The sequence below is a fragment of the Myotis lucifugus genome, unplaced genomic scaffold, assembly GCF_000147115.1.
Source record: "Myotis lucifugus unplaced genomic scaffold, Myoluc2.0 scaffold_3, whole genome shotgun sequence".
Taxonomy (NCBI): domain Eukaryota; kingdom Metazoa; phylum Chordata; class Mammalia; order Chiroptera; family Vespertilionidae; genus Myotis; species Myotis lucifugus.
Window position 1 is genome coordinate 3,837,972 of NW_005871051.1, and position 16,858 is coordinate 3,854,829.

Consider the following 16,858-nt stretch of genomic DNA (forward strand, 5'->3'; position numbering starts at 1 on the left):
GCGGCGCGATAGCGGAGCACGGGCGGAGGCGGCCGGAGCCATGGTGAGCCCCGCGTGGGCACCGGTCGGCCCGGGGGCGGGGACCCCCCCAGCCGGTTCTCGTTGGCAGGGGCAGGAGTCGCTCAGGGGCCCGCACCGGCCCGACACCTGGGGACGCCGGGCCCCCCGACTCTTCCCTCCGCCGCGGGCTCTGGGCACGCGCGTGTGCAGCGGGCGTGGGGCCGGGAGGCGGGAGCCGGGACGCGCGTGCGGCCGCCCACCCGCTGTCCCCGGCAGGTCCTCGGTGGACGGGCGATGTCGGGCAGGAAGCGTGGCCCTGGGCGGAGGGGTGGACTTGAGTGTCTGCTGAGAATGCCCTGAGGGAGGGAAATGCTTGACCTTGGGATGGACGCAGGTCGCCTTTGGAAGCCCGTCTGGCTGACGACCCTCCGGAGGGGACGGGGCAGGACCTGGGCATGTGCGCGGGGCCGTCCGCAGGTCTCCCGACCCAGCAGTCCGAGCTGCGATCTCCGTCGCGTTCGCCGAGGCATGGCCTGTGCACGGCATGGCCACGGCCGCTGTTCCCACCCGGGCCTTTCCCTCCCGCAGGCAGGACAGGCCTTTCGGAAGTTCCTCCCCCTCTTCGACCGCGTGCTGGTGGAGAGGAGCGCCGCGGAGACCGTCACCAAGGGGGGCATCATGCTGCCGGAGAAGGCCCAGGGGAAGGTGCTGCAGGCCACCGTCGTCGCCGTGGGGTCCGGCTCCAAGGGAAAGGTAAACCGGAGCTAAGTTGCAGCTGGGGTGTGTGTGTGTGAAGTGGAAGGGAAAATAAATCCTTGGTTGTTATTAAAAGTAGCCCTTTAAGTAGCTGGTATTGTTTTCGGGTCGTTTCCTTAGTTCCGTCCCGTCTGCTCTGGCTCTTTAATGAAAATGATCGTAAAATGAAGTTGCTCGTTCTTACGTGGAGAATTCAGCTTTGCTATTGCTGAAGGCGGGCCGTTAAGAATCGGGCTACTCTCTAACTCTGAGGCTGCCCTACCTGACCCCCCACCACCTTTTACCTTCCTTGGCTTACCTGTGAAGCTAACAGGTTGCTCTGTGCCTTCCAGGTATCCTCCAGGTAACTGGTTAGATCTCAGCCTCTCCAAGTGTCACCCTGAATACACAGATAATGCCCTTGGGGTCAGATATGGGAATTGCATTGTTGCAAGTTGCCTGCAAGAAAGTTCTAGCAAGGAGCCAGGAGTAGGAAGCCTGTAGGAAGCGAGCCCTGCGCTTCAGTCCCTGTCTCTCTCCAGATCTGTTTTTGAGAAAAGGAAATCGAATCCCAAAAGCAGTCTGTTCCAACTCAGGACGTTTTTCTTACATTTTTGAATGCTGAGCTAAACATGACCGTGTGCACATGGTTTTAAAAACTGGCTTATTTCAAACGGTCCAGTCCATAGGTTATGTTAATATTTAACCTTTAAAAAATTAGCTCAAGTTAGCTTTTTCCCGGTATAACTTCTTGAACTTTTACACTGAAGTCAGGTTTTAGTTTAAGCCACCGTGTGGGCATTGTTTCAAAATGTAACTAACTCTCCAGTGATACCTTGGAGTGCAGAACTAAGGTTGTAGATACCATATCACTTAACTACCAAGTCCTTTTTCAACACTTGGCTTGAGTGAGCACATTTGATTAACCCCAGTTAGGTGTGAATGTTTGTGAGCTAGATGTCTTTGCTAATACATATCCTTATTTTCTGAAGGGTGGAGAGGTTCAACCTGTTAGCGTGAAAGTTGGAGATAAAGTTCTTCTTCCAGAATATGGAGGCACCAAAGTAGTTATAGATGACAAGGTGTGTAAACTTAATGTATTTTCTTAAAATCTTAGTAATTTAAAAAAGTTACATGTTTGCTTTTTTTTTTTCTTAACTAATGGTTTCTCTATTTGCAGGACTATTTCTTATTTAGAGATGGTGACATTCTTGGAAAGTATGTAGACTGAAATAAATCACTATTGAAATGGCATCATGTGAAGCTGCCCATTCCATTGAAGTTCTGAAATCTTTCATCATGTAAATAATTTCCGTGTCTCTTTTATAATAAACTAATGATATCCAAACTGATGACATCCAGTGTCTCTTAAAATTTAGTTTCACTGTACTGATATAAACATTTCTAAATAAAAATATATGAATAAATGGTTTTAGGGTTCTTTAGTTTATGCTTTTTTTCTTAAGTAACCTGCAGAGAATTTTGGAAAACAAGGCTTTCAGTTTTCACATTTAATTTAGCCTTAGTACATAAATATTTGATACTGATACAAAGCCATGAATTTACAGTTACATTTTCTTTGAGAGGCAATAGGCACTTATTTGAGATGCAAAAGAACAGAATCCATTGACATAAAAAACATCCAAACCTATAAGAGTTGATAATCCCAGAATGGTAGTTTGCAGGTTTTTTTTAACGCATTGGAGAGTAAGGAATATTACATGAAGGTGGGAGAAGGCAAGATGGGGATTGGATTACAGAAGAGTTAAGACTGGCCTTTCGGGTGGTTGTCTTTAGAAGAGAGTTTGAAAAGAAGCATTTCAAAGGTGTGTTGATCTATTTAGATGCACAGACACAAGACAGGGCTTGCTTAGGCAAAGATAGGCCTTTTTCCTATATGCCTGGGGTGTGACTACCCACCATGACCTGCCCAGTTAGGATTTTATGATCAGATCACCCTGTGAGATTTGCCATAGAACCACTCTTCTGTGCACAAAGCTGCTGTACACCCATTCAGACAGAAACCCAAATGGTGTTCCAAAAGAAGGTGAATAATTGAACAGAAGGAAGGGATTTCCGCAGGTGCAGGTAAGCTAACAGTGATGCTAATTCTAAAGAATGTTCATGGGGTATGATGTCTGCTTTTTGGGAGCTTTGCAAACAGCTTGGAATAAAAACTGCTCTGGGCCCAGTACAAAGGTTAATTTGCCCACTTGGAACTTTCTAAAGGGTTGAAGAGTGAGACTTGCAAGGCAGTTCCGCTGGGGTGACAGCTTCCACTTTGAAAAGTACCTCCGTTTATATTTTCACAAGTTAGGGTCTAGTGAGGTGAGCTGGGGAGGGCACTGCTACACACAATCACTTAGCATCCCAGACTACCTACTAGCCCAATTGTCCTGGGACTGTGGGGGCCACTGCATAGAGAAGCATATAGGGGCATTTATGGTCCAGGTCTAGAACTTCATCCCTCACTGGTGTTGGTTAGGAAATTCCAGACTGAGTGGCATAAAATTTCACTCCTGGGAGAGGCTGAACCATGAAAATGTCTAAAAAACATTTTAAAAAGGTGAAGTCAACAAGCCTTGGCCAGAGAGCTCGCTTGGTGAGAGTCATGGTCCTTATATGCCAAGGTAGCTGGTTTAATCCCGGGTCAGGGCACATGCAAGAAGTAACAGATGAATATACAAATAAGTGGAATAACAAATCAATGTTTCCCTCTGTAAAACAAAACAAAATTTTTTTTAAATATATTTTATTGATTTTTTACAGAGAGGAAGGGAGAGGGATAGAGAGTTAGAAACACCGATGAGAGAGAAACATCGATCAGCTGCCTCCTGCACAACTCCCACTGGGGATGTGCCCGCAACCAAGGTATGTGCCCCTGACCAGAATTGAACCTGGGACCCTTCAGTGCGCAGGCCAACGCTCTATCTACTGAGCCAAACCGGTCAGGGCAACAAATTTTTTTTTAAATCAACTAGCAACCTAACTATAACAAGCTTATATTGAACTATAATTCATTTGTGGAATCTAGTGTTATATTTTTAAGTTTTATATTTAGAAAAATTTGATGAACATTTCCATTTTTTAAATGTTAATACAGGAGGGGGCAGGGGAGAACGGGAGCGGGCTGGAAGAGGTTAATGGGAAAAGGAGGACGTATGTAATACTTTCAACAATAAAGATTAAAAGAAAAAAATGTTAATACTACCATATAATTTACTTGGCCAAAAAAATCCAAGGCAAGGTGTATGATAGCAACCATTGGCTAAGTGCCTTCTATATGCCGGGATAGGCACAGTGTGATAAAAATTACAGTTAACACATCAGGATCTTTTTCTAGGTTCTGGCTTCTGTTGCAGGTACTCTGCATATATCAATTGGTTTAATTTTTCAACAACCCTATGAGCTAGGCTACTATCACTCTCCACTTGTCCATGAGGAAGGTGGGGCACAGAGGGGTTCAGTGATAGCCAAGATCACCTAGCAGGAAGTGGCAAAGCCAGGAATTGGATTTAGGTAGTCAACCTCCAGCTGCTACTGTCTGAAACTTCATCCTCTCTGGACTCTGCTACTTTTGTCAGCTAATTCTAAGCACTCAATACATATTTCAATCCTGGTGGTAACCACTGTGGCATGGGAAGGGTGTGTGTGTGTGTGTGTGTGTGTGTGTGTGTGTGTGTGTGTGTGTGTAAATGTCTGGCAATTAGTAGGTATCTAATACATAGTTTGTTGAATTTAACAAATAGGAAACTGAGTCACAGAACTGGATAAATAGCTTGATTTAGCTCTAGCGGCTAGGGAGAACTAAGATGTGAACCCAGATAATTCTACTCGAGTTGAATACCACCCCCTAAAATCAGCTATGAGATATTTCTGTGTTGGTGATCAAATTTATTTGAGTTTCTTATAAACTATTCTGATCATGTCTTAAAAGTTGTGTCCCAGCCTGGCTGGTGTGGCTCAGTGGTTGAGCGTCGACCTAGGAACCAGGAGGTCGGGGTTCGAGTCCCGGTCAGGGCACATGCCGGGGTGGCAGGCTCCATCCCTTGTGAGGGACGTGCAGGAGGCAGCCAATCCATGATTCTCTCTCACCATGGATGTTTCTGTCTCTCTCCCTCTCCCTTCCTCTCTGATATCAATAAAAACATATTATAAAAAAAAAAGTTGTGTTCCAAAAAATAAAAAGTTGTGTCCCATATTTTCCTTGTAAAATTGAAATCTAAATGAAGTAAATGGCATGGAATATGGTCTCAGCTTTTGATAATGCTTCTATCAGTAAAGTAGTAAGTGTAGGCATTTGCATTTATGTGCAAGGCATTTAGTGGCATTTGTTATACTGAGGGTTAACTTATTTTATTACGTACAAGAATTATGATTAAAAGCTCTACAGCACCCAAGTGGGTCATCAGTTTCCTACTGTGCAAAGCTAGATAATGGGCTTTGCAGATCCTAACCTTGAAAGCTCCGGTTTCCCTGTTATCAGTAAGAAAATTGAGAAGAGATGAAGAAACTTGTTCAAGGCCATGGGGCTGGTAACTTGCAGACTTAGGAATCTAGGCCAAAGGCCCTGGCTGTCCCATTCCCCCAAGTTTGTTTTCTGAAGACCCAAGTAAGTACAAGAGTTTTGAGATCTAAGATGACAGTTTCCAAACCTTGGTTCATCCAAACCTGGTGTACTTAAAATGTCAGCGCTCTATTCATAACCTAAATCAGAAGGATGAGAGAATTTTTTTCTTTTAATTTTGTTTTTGTTTTTTTTTTGCACCACAGAAATAGTCCTGTGATGCTGGTTTAGCAGAATTGGTAAAGAAAGAATTTCACGCTGAGATTATGTTGGGAATAGGCAAAAAAATTGTGACACGAGAAAGACCCAAAATAGGGACATTGGGGGCATGGGACCAGGTTTCAGAACAATATGTTATGTACTGTTTGTTCAACAGAAAAATAATAATGATGGAATAATAATGATGGTAAAAGGTAAACAAACTAGGTATAATTCTAACTGGAATTTTCATAATATAATTTTTGAGCGCTTGCCAGGCATTTGTGCTAGCACTTAACATGTCATCTTGCTTAATTGTAATCATAGCAACCCTGTGAGGCAGATACTCTTTGCCTCATGGGTGAAAGATGTACAGAGAAGTAGAGGAATTTGTTCAAGGTGACAGAAATTTTAAGTCATAGGTGGGAATTGAACTCAGGTTTGTCTGACTTCAAAGTCTGCCTTCCATATTCTACACAAAAAAATCAGGAAACTGAAAATAAAATTAAAATTACCCAGGGAACTGTTCTATTGTACAAATATTATCATTATTAAGATTATGGGTCTTTTCTTTTATTGTTTCAGAATGTATATGTTACAAAAATAATTTATTTTAAAAATTGGGAAATAGGATTTTTTTTCATTTTTTATTTAATTGTGGCAAGAACACTTAATATGAGATCTACCCTCAATAGATTTTTAAAAAATCCTCACCAGAGGATATTTTTCCATTGCTTTTCAGAGAGAGCGGAAGGGAAAGGAGGGACAGAGAGAGAGAAGCATAGATGTGAGAGACGCATCAACTGATTGCCTCCTGCACATGCCCCCTGACCAGGGGATAGGGAGCGAACCAGAAACCCAGGCACGTGCCCTTGACCAGGAATTGAATTCGAGACGCTTCGGTGCAAGGGCTGACACTCTAACCATTGTGAAAAACTGGCCAGGGCTACCCTCAACAGATTTTTAACTGTAATATTGTTGATTATAGGCACATTGTTGTACAACAGATATCTAGAACTTTTTCATCTTGCTTAACTGAAACATTATGTCCATTAATTAACTTTCCGTTTCCTCTCCCCCTTCTCTGGCAACCACCATTCTACTTTTTGCTTCTAAGACTTTGACTATTTTATTTATTTTTTAATACATTTTTTATTGATTTCAGTGAGGAAGGGAGAGGGAGAGAGAGATAGAAACATCAATGATGAGAGAGAATCATTGGTCGGCTGCTTCCTGCATAGCCCCCACTGGGGACCAAGCTCACAACCCAGGCATGTGCCCTGACCATAGGTTGACACTCAACCACTGAGCCACACCAGTCAGGCAAGAGTTTGACTGTTTTAGATACTGACCTCATGTAAGTGGAATCATGCAGTATTTGACTTATGATTGGCTTTTTTCACTTAGCACAGTGTGCTCAAGGTTCATCCATGTTTTCACATGACAGGGTTTCATATATATTCCCCCTAAAATGTATACACACTTTAACAGCTGACAGCTCAATTTTGAAAATGAAATGTATTTTAATAGATACTGCCATTATAATTATTCAGTGTGTATACATTTTTTGAGGCACCGTATATATATTGGTTGACTGTTGACTTATCTGTATATATAAAAAGCCAGCGACCATAATGCTGTAATAACCATAATGACCAGTCACTATGAGGCCCACTGTGGCCAGCGAACCAGCCCCATCAGGTACATATGTCTCTGTTTTTCCCCATTGACCCAAGAGCTCCCTATGTGGTTAGCTGAGACTGATCCCTGGCCAGCATTGCAGCTTTACTTATTCCTCTGCTCAAACCTGCTCTTTTCCCATTCTTCCCAGTTACTGTTCTCAAAAGTATCCTTTAATAAGTACTGCCCACTACCGGACTCTCCCACCTGGATCAAGGGCAGGGCCGGCTGGCCAAATGCCCCACCTCCTTCCCCCCAGCCAGCCCCGCCCCCCATCGGCCCACCCCACCGAGATAGGCCTGCAGCCCCTCCATGCAGCCGGCCCCACTCCTGATAGCTCCCCCCGCCCCAATAGGGGGTGGGGCTGGCCAGCCAATCACCTATGGGCTCACGGCTGGCCAGCGCAGCGTTGGTAGCGGGAGCCTCTCCTGCCTCCGCGGCAGTGCTAAGAAAGCAACAGCAAGCAAAGGAGCGAGGGGTCCCAGACTGCAAGAGGGATGTCTGAGTGCCGGCTTAGGCCGGATCCTTGTGGGGAGTGGGCCTAAGCCAGCAGGTGGACATCCCCGGACTGCGAGAGGGATGTCCCGACTGCCAGCTTAGGCCCACTCTGTGGGGAGCAGCCCTAAGCTGGCAGTCGGACATCCCTCAAGGGGTCCTGGACTGCAAGGGGATGCAGGCCTGGCTGAAGGACCCACCCCCCAGTGCACAAAATTCCTGCACCAGGCCTCTAGTTTTAAATATATTAATATTACTATGTGATAGGCAGTTAGACATGAGCAGAGCAAGGAGCATGGGCCAAGTACAGAAGGTCACTAGGTGGAAAGCCCTGGGTGCCGAAGGGCAAAATGGGAAAACAAGGACCTTGTCTCCAGGAAAACCTTTCTTTCCCTAGCATATTGGTGGTCATGTGGTTTAGATCCTCTGACCTTTCATGTCACTGGTCATTCAGTTCAGACCCTCCCCTGACCTTTCCTCCCTGCCATGTTGCTAGTCATGTGGGTTAGACCCTTAGAGGGGGCACCAAAAAGGAGGCCAGAAAATAGCCCATAAACATTCAGCCCCCAAGACAATGAGATGTGGACCCACATCAAGTACATCTAGACCTCAGTTGTGTTTCAGCTCCAGGCCCAGAAAAGCAGCAAAACCAAAGAAGCCAGGCCATGGCTGACGTCAGGACCAGCTGCATTGACTAATGACCTGTCCTGGTGTTGATCAATCAGTGATCAACAGTGATCCTGAAAGGGCACACCGGGAAAGCTGATACATATCCTATTGGGATCCTCCCCAGAGGCCTCCAGATACTCTCAAGGAGAACCCAAGGAGGCGATCTTTAAGGAACACTCCCCGCCTTTCTCCACCCCCTTCATCCAGGTGCCATTTCCTCGCCTCTCTCTTTTTCCTACGCTCCAAGTGCCCTTCTTGTGTAACTTGTTTTCTGAAGCCCATTGCCTCTACCTCTGTGACTTTCTAAAAAGAAACTGGTATAGTTTTGAGTCTTGCCTCTGAATTCTTTCTTAGCCAGAACTCAAGTAGGGAGGTTGCTGAAGGAAGGTCTGGTCAGACTCCACCACCTAACCCTTGGTGCTGTTAGCGCCGCCGTAATAACTACATGCAACTGTTTCCTGTATTTAACAAGCCTTTCTTTTTATTTACCTTCATGCGACTAGCTCCACCTTCCAAAAGTTTCAGGTGGGCAGGCAGAAGGGTGCCTATTCTCTGAGAAACTGAACGCAATGGTTTTAAACACCGGCCAGAAAAATGTGGGCTCGCCGTCTCAACGCGTAGAAATAGTGACATGGATGCCTAGATTGCCATTTTCTGCAAAAAGCTGTGCGATTCTGGTGTCAAAGATTAGACAGTCGCTACTGATAATGGCCGTTGCGATGCCCTCGTGAATCGATCGGGGAGTGTCTTCCCAAGTCATCCGCCGCCTGTGACCGTTCAGCTCGAGTCGATAAGCAAACTTTTCCGCTTGCTTGCGCGTTCCCATCAGCTGGACGATCGCAAAGAACTGCTGGTGCCCGTCGCACTTCTCCTGCTTCTTCAGGACCAGCATGAAGTGGAAGCCGAAGCAGGACTGCATCATCACCCAGTCCACAGACCCGGGGAGGTTGATGTCGGTGGCGAGGAACACGATGTCCTCCCCCTGCAGGGTGGTGATGGACTTGTGGTGGTGCATCAGGTGGGGCATCACGGCATCCAGGGAGCCCTGCCACTGACAGGACGCGCCGGGGCAGGGGCAGGCGTACAGCCGGAACGCACAGAGCTCCTCGTGGTCCGCCTTTTGGGTGTGCGGCAGAGTGATTTCACACCCCGAAATGGCATGTTTGCAAGGGAACAGGACTGAGTTGGCCACCTTCTCCATGGCCAAGTTGCGGATGGTTCCCAAGGGGCCCCGACAGGTCGGACAGCAGGTGAGCTTGGGGCGACAGTTGCTGCAGACCAGGTGGCCGCTCTGACACTGCAGCGTGGGGGGCAGCGCGTAGTCAAAGCACACGGGACACTCAAAGAGACTGGCCAAGTCATTGTTGGACGCGATGGTGCCCCGCAGGGTGGGCACCTTCTGGGAAGGGGTGCACTTGGAGGTCCCGGTGGGTAACGCGGTGGATGTCCGGCGGCTCATCTGCAGGAACGTGGCCCAGGTGTTCCACATCCTCCAGGAGTAAGTCTGGGGGAGTCGAGAGAGGACCCCAAAGTACCTGAGAAGCGAAGCCCGGGGAAACCGAGGCTTATCACCAAAGGCCCGAGCCTCCCGGCCCAGCCACCGGCGCAGCCTCCTCCCCAACGACATAAACAGGGGAGGAGGCTGCATTCTTGCCAGCGCACAATGCAGGCGCGGGCCGGGGCGGGCGGAGAACGCGGGCACCCGGAACCGAGCGGCCCACCCGGCCTGCGGGGAGGGGCTGTGGGAAACGGCAGGCGCCCGTGCCCAGCTGAGCTCCGCCACGTGGGCCCGTGTACGGGGGTCCCCGCCCTCGCCTGTGGCTTCCTCTGTTTGTTTGTAATTAATCGGAATATTATATAATATATCGGAATAATATAATATATTGTAAGTTTATACCACATTTTTTAAAAATATATTTTCATTGATTTTTTTACCCTGAGGAAGGAGAGGGATAGAGAGTTAGAAACATCAATGAGAGAGAAACATCGATCAGCTGCCTCCGCACACCCCCTACTGGGGATGTGCCCGCAACCAAGGTACATGTCCTTGACCGGACTCAAACCTGACACTCTATCCACTGAGCCAAACTGGCTAGGGTGCCATATGCATCTTAATCTTTTATATCATTCATTTTAAGTTGATGGTTAATTCAAAAACTGAGTTTTAATCAAAGCTGTTTTCAAACATTGTCATAATGTCACGTTGAAGAGTCATATCAATGGTACCAGCCATTGCTTCTCACCTCCTCCGCTCTTGCTCTCTCTCCCTTGCTAAATTACGGTCTTTGAGAAGCCCAAGTCTACTGTTCTCTTGAGCTTCCAATGACTGCTGATGTTCTTTTTGCTTGTCTCCAAGGCACTTGTTTGGCATCTTATTTGAAAAAGATTCTAGAGTGGAGCCAGGGTGCCTTTGATTTTCTTGAAATACTTTGGGTTCCTTTGTATTCTGTTCCAGATGTTTCCGTATCAGTTCCTGTGTTCGAGCTTTTGCTTCCTTCTCTATTGCTGCTTTTCTAAACTGGTTGAAGAGCTCATCGGAGGATTTCCATACACCTGAAGTTTTAACTGGTTTGCCTAAACTTTTCCAAGAGTCAGCATTCTTGATTTTTATATCCTTCTGCACAGAAACTTGACATTCAGACTCGACCACCATTGTGTCATCCCCGGACTGATGCATCACAGTTAGGCCATTCAAGTGATTTTCAGAACCACCTGAGGGAGGCAGGATTTGTAAAGGTGAAATGTTTTTCACACTCAGTTTCTGTTCTAATTCTTGATGATTAATTGCTAACTGGTGGTGATCTGGTGCGGTTCCACTTGAATGTGCAGTCTGATGAAAAAGGGCAATAGTACTAGAGGTTGTATCTCGCCTAGTAGGTTGTATCTTTACTTTCTCTTTAGAAGGAGATCCATTCTGTTTCACTTCAGTAAATTTAGGTAACATTTCTGATTCGGAATCACTGCTGTCTGAAGTAACTGAATCACTGCTACTACTTTCAGACTCTGACGAACTGCTGCTGCTGTCACTCAATCGGGAATCAATGCCAATAACAGCTGTGGATGATGGCGTTTTCTCAGATTTTGTTTGGCATTTTCTGGAATTTAACTGATTATTGACATCTAGTAATCGCTTTTCCAACTCCTGTTTTTTCTGTGCATGAAGTTCTTCATTTGACTTCATTATTTTCTTACTACTAGGTTTTAGTGGTCTTTTTCTTAGACATGCAGCAACATATTTTTCTAGCTCTCTCAGTGTTGTAGTTTTCAGTGTTTTCAAGTCTACCTCTATCTCCTCATGGCTGGAATTTCTCAGTGAAGCTTCTCTTGAATGTATTATATGAAGGACTTTTCCAAGTTTATCTACAGGGAGTTTGCTTATATTCAAACTTAACCGCCTTTTCTCATCATGGCTCATAGGTTCAGCATTATCTTCATCCTCAGACTTCAGAGCCAACACTGATTGTTCCCTCTTCTTTGGATCATTGCTCTTAGATTTCTCCTTTAATTTCATTTGCTTAAACTTCTTTCTTGGATTTTCATCCGTGTTATCAACTTTTCCTTTTTTCTTTTCCCGTTTAGATTTGTCATTTTTTTCCTTTAGCGTATGGAAAGGTACTTGGGATAGAACCTCCAGTTGCTGATGAATAGCTTGAAACTGCTTCTGAAGCTTTGCAATAGAGTGATCTTGGTCGTCTTCAGAATCACCAGAAGAGTTATCTTCAGAGGAAGTTTCAGTACTGCTTTCTCTACCAGGGGACTTTGTGGTATCTGTTTTGATATTATATACAGGCTTACTCTCAACAGGTTCATCTGGGATCTTTGCAAAATGCATTTCAAACACATCCTGGAGCATTCTTGCCATTGTCACTACTTCATGATCTGGAGGACTGCATCTGTAGCAATTCAGGAACATTAATCTAACATCTGCAGCAAATTCATATGCATCCTTATATTCTTGGTTGTCCATTTTTCTCTTGATAGTTCCAAGATCCATTGGATTTTCCACAATGTCATAGTAGTTATGGAGTCCCAATGCAACATCAACAGGATTATAAAAGGGCCATGCATATGAAAAGTGCTTCTTTGCAAACAGTTCTTTCAGAATCTCACTACAGTGCCTTAACGGTTCAGTTACTTTAACTTTATATTGTTGCTGAGAATTCAGCAAAACATTCTTCCCCCCACTTTCTTTTACGGGTGGCATTTTGGCTATTTTTTTTTCTGGAAGTGCTGGGGAAGGTTCACCACTTGCATTAACGACTGAAGTTGTAGGAGTTGTTGTATCTGCTTTCCTCTTTACACCCTTTGTAACCTGGGCCACTGTTTGTGAGGTAGAGTTGGGTGGCGCACCTTGTGCCATATTTAAAGGAGAAGTAGATGATTCAGGAAATACAGAGGGACTCACTTTCGGCTTAAATACTTTTTCTGATCCTTTAGGAGACTGTTTTTCTTTAACAGAAGAAACTGCTACATTCTGTTGAGTGCCTTTCTTTCTTCTTTCCTTACCACCCACAACTTGCTCTTCTTTTGGCATCTGTAATAATTTCTGTTTAAATAAATTCTCTAGAGCTTTTACCATAAGAACAACGTCATCTCCAGGCTTGTTGTATAAATAACAATTCGAGAACATTGTTCTGAAGTCTTCTATGCATTCTGAAGCCTCCACATAATACTTATTTTCCAAGCGCTTCTTAATTGTACTTAAATCCATTGGGTTTTTGATAATGGTGTAATAATCGGGCAAATCTAGTTTCACGGCATCCACAGGCTGCTGAAAAGGCCAGGAAAAACTATGCTTCCATAAAGCCTTCAAGACAACTTTTTGTAGATACTGCAGCTGATTTGTCAATCTCCCATTTTTCTTAGTATTTATATATTCTGGTGGTGGAGGGTTAATAATAGCTATTTGTCTTCTTGGCAGAGACATTCTTAATTGCTTCAAATTCTAATATTCTAATGTCTACAAATAAGTGTCCTTTTTCTATAGAAGTACTAGAAGTTGTTATTATGCCTTAGTTTTGGATGATTTAGGTTATTTCAATCTTTCACAGTATTTCTGTTTTTCTAAGACACAAATTGACGTCTTAGCAGGAAAAGTCTGTAAGTTTGTCTTGTAAGAAGGATCTTGTCTGATCGTCCCCTGGAGCTTGCACAGGATAAAATGGTGCAGGCAGCAGTTCTCCACGGTTCTCCACCAACCGTTGCCACCAGCTCTCACCTCGATGGTGGCTGTTCTTGCGCCAGTTGTTGGGGTCCAACCCCAGCAGGTCCAGGGGTTCCCAAAGGTGTGGATGGAGTTGGCGAAGAAGAAATGCGTTCAGTTGATCAGCAGCCTAGCCAGGTTCTCCAGTCAAGTTCTCCAGCCAGGTTCTGTCTGTCTTCTCCTGTTACATCTGTATTTATACCAGTTGAGTTTAATCCTATCCATTCTATTCCAAAGGTTAGGCGTTTCTTATCTCCATTCCAAAGTCACTACTCTATTGTTCTGTTAAGCTACAAGGAAGTAACTGAAGGAGATTATCCTAAGTAAAGATTATGTAGCTTAAGCGAGATTGTTCGTAGTTAAAGTGATTAATTACCCGCCTGGCACTTAGTTAAGGGGTTTTATTCCCTCCCTAACTCCAGGGAAAAATCCCCACCTGGGGAAACAACCTTTCTCAGGGAGGTGGTCCTGTTTAAAACACATATCCCATATACACCAGGTCCCTTGAAACATAAGCTGTGCAGATGTTTCTTCCCTGCAGCGACTGTGTCAAGCAGCAAGGGTGGACTGGCTTCCGGCAAATTTTCATACCAAATAATTTTCAAATATGTTGAAAATATATGTATAAAATTGTATATAGACACTAATTTGTTCAACTATGAATATACATCCCCACGCTTCCCTACTGCTTCAACTTTGCTTGGCCTGGAATAAAATCTCCTGCATCTCTGTGATGGTTGATGGAGTCCCAGACTTGGAAATGTTCAGTGGCCGGAAAAAAGGACTGCAAGAAATTCTTTCCCCAAAGTGCTCCATCAGATATCCTTTCGTATTTCTTTAGGCTAAATTGCAGTCACATGTTTATTCTTTAAAAAAAAAAAACACAACCTAATTTTGGAGGAAGGGAGAGAACCGGGGGGGGGGGGGGGAGGGAGAGAAACATCATTTTATTGTTCCACTTATTTATGCATTTGATGGTTGATTCTTGTATTATATATGCCCTGACTGGGGTTTGGACCCACATCTTTGGTATATGAGGACGACACTCTAACTAATTGAGCTATCTCGCCAGGGACATGTTTATTCTTTAATTAAACATTGGTTTACACCAGCAATTTTCAGTCGGTGTGCCATGGCAAGAATTTGTAAAACTTGAAATACCTGACTATTTCAAAAAGAGGGCACTGACCTCTTTTCCCTTAGATTGTTGTCAAATAAAAAATGACAATAATCAATACAACAATAGCCGTCCCATATGAATGAATCAAAATTATACCTATATTTTTGGCAGATGAGCAAAAATTGTGTATTTTGGTGTGCTGCAGAATTTTAGTAGTTTATGTGTGCCATGAGGTGGAAAAGATTGAAAATCACTGGCTTAGACCAATAGGGATTTATAATTCAGCTGGAGACGGGTATACCTATCCCAGGCCCTACAGGGAAAAATGGATATTGAGCAAGATCAAAGGGGAAGGATAGCAAGCAGGCAACCAACAGGGGCTGCTTCAATACCTAAGACATTTTGCTTTGCAGTATAGTAGTCTACAGCTCCCCCTTTCCCATTAATTTTTATTTTTTGAGGAAAGTACCTTATACTTCTTATTCATGTTTCTCGGCACCTGCTCAGTGCCTTACTACACATAATGGGCATTCACTATTTTATCTGGATTTGAAAATTCCCCCAAAGAATTTCATATTGATAGATATTTTTTATTGATTTCAGAGAGAGGAAGGGAGAGGGAGAGAGATATAAAAACATCAATGATGAGGCCCGGCTGGTGTAGCTCAGTGGTTGAGCTTCAACCTATGAATCAGGAGGTCACAGTTCAATTCCCAGTCAGGCCACATGCCCAGGTTGCAGGGCGTGCAGGAGGCAGCCAGTCAATGATTCGCTTTCATCATTGATGTTTCTCTCTCTCTCTCTCTCTCTCTCCCTCTCTCCCTTCATCTCTAAAATCAATAAAAATATATTTAAAAAACACACACACAAAAACCTCAAGGATGAGAGAGAATCATCAGTGGGCTGCCTCCCATACTCCCCCCACTAGGGAATTGATCCAAAAACTCTGGCATATGCCCTGACCGGGAATTGAACCTTGACCTTCTGGTTCATGGGTCAACGCTCAACCACTGAACCACACTGGCCAGGCTGGATAGATATTTTTGAAATTCCTTATGATACTATGGATTTATAAAATATTTTCTTCTAAAACTCTAAGAGACTTCCAGGAATATTTACGTTTATATTTACTTTCATACTCTAAGAGGTTAGAGAGAGAACTGCTGTGAACTATTTTCATTAAAAATTAAAGAAACTGGGAGAACCAAGATGGCGGCATAGGTTAACGCCGGAGTTTGCTGCCTCGAACAACCACTTCAAAAATACAACTAAAAGATGGAAGGACATCACCCAGAACCACAGGAAGGCTGGCTGAGGAGAGATTCTACAACTAGAAGTAAAGAGAAATCCATACCGAGACTCAGAGGAGGCGCATTGTGGAGGTAAAATACTAAGGTGCGGAGGTGCGCGTGGAGCGGGCTGGCGGCGGAGGGTGCGGTTGATGTTTTCAATCGGGAGGGAGTTTCAGACTCTGAGCTCCAGATCTGGGCGAGTCTCTAGGGCCCCAGACTCAAACGGGAGAAGAGGGAAGGCAGCTTTCTCTCCGAGGTTTGCAGCGGTTGCAGAGCCCCTGGGGACGGAACTGAGAGCAGCCATAACTTCTCGCTCCCGCCCGCCCTGTAGATCCCCAGGGACCCGCCCCGCCCAAGCCCTGCACAGAGGCATTTGCCGGATAGCCTCAGGCAAAGGCTAGATCAGCACCGCCCTAGAGATCCAGCACAGAAGCGCTCCCACTGCAGACACAGCTGACTCTCATAGCCAGTTAGCCTGGAGGTCAATTCACCCCTAGTATTGCCGACAACAATATAGGCTTAACTACAACAAGACTGCGCACAAAGACCACAAGGGGGTGCACCAAGAAAGCATAAAAAATGCGGAGACAAAAAAACATGACAGAAATGGAGGATATAGAGCTAAAAAACGCACTTTTGAGGGCTTTCAATAATTTGCTAGAAACTGCCGATAAACTTGATGAGAGCCTCAAGAAATCTAATGAGACCCTCGATGTTGTGATAAAGAACCAACTAGAAATTAAGCATTCACTGACTGAAATAAAGAATATTATACAGACACCCAACAGCAGACCAGAGGAGCGCAAGAATCAAGTCAAAGATCTGAAATGCGAAGAAGCAAAAACACCCAACCTGAAAGCAAAATGAAAAAAGAATCCGAAATACAAAGATAGTGTAAG

The 16,858-nt window shown here is 44.8% G+C and overlaps 3 protein-coding genes across 5 annotated transcripts in view; 1 reads left to right on the plus strand and 2 right to left on the minus strand.

Moving 5' to 3' along the window:
* The first annotated feature begins 245 nt into the window (after nt 1–245).
* The window catches only part of LOC102430463 (10 kDa heat shock protein, mitochondrial), a 40,786-nt gene continuing 24,173 nt past the window's right edge, over nt 246–16,858 (plus strand). The window contains exons 1-3 of one of the 2 annotated variants that reach the window (XM_023759887.1): nt 282–753; nt 1,728–1,817; nt 1,916–2,166. In XM_023759887.1, the coding sequence (XP_023615655.1) occupies nt 370–753; nt 1,728–1,817; nt 1,916–1,966 (525 nt within the window). In that variant the 5' untranslated portion in view covers nt 282–369 and the 3' untranslated portion in view covers nt 1,967–2,166. Of the gene's footprint in view, nt 754–1,727; nt 1,818–1,915; nt 2,167–16,858 lie in introns of those variants that run through there. The other variant, XM_023759890.1, reaches the window with a different exon arrangement.
* On the minus strand, nt 8,823–9,803 carry LOC102430783 (E3 ubiquitin-protein ligase SIAH1-like). The gene has a single exon (XM_006082726.3). The coding sequence runs from the start codon at nt 9,801–9,803 to the stop codon at nt 8,955–8,957; it is 849 nt and encodes a 282-aa protein (XP_006082788.1). The 3' UTR covers nt 8,823–8,954.
* LOC102430154 (bromodomain testis-specific protein-like) lies at nt 10,584–13,271 on the minus strand. 2 transcript variants are annotated; one of them, XM_014461088.1, is made up of 2 exons: nt 13,084–13,271; nt 10,584–12,945 (listed from the first exon to the last, which is right to left on the minus strand). In XM_014461088.1, exons 1-2 carry the CDS (start codon nt 13,269–13,271, stop codon nt 10,584–10,586), a joined length of 2,550 nt encoding a protein of 849 aa, XP_014316574.1. The 2 variants fall into 2 exon arrangements, with proteins under 2 accessions (XP_014316574.1, XP_014316573.1); XM_014461087.1 differs by having other exon boundaries at nt 10,584–13,271.

Excerpts from the sequence above, each read along its gene's own strand:
- LOC102430783 (XM_006082726.3), bottom strand. The coding sequence starts at position 9,803 with ATGAGCCGCCGGACATCCACCGCGTTACCCACCGGGACCTCCAAGTGC.
- LOC102430154 (XM_014461087.1), bottom strand. The coding sequence starts at position 13,271 with ATGTCTCTGCCAAGAAGACAAATAGCTATTATTAACCCTCCACCACCA.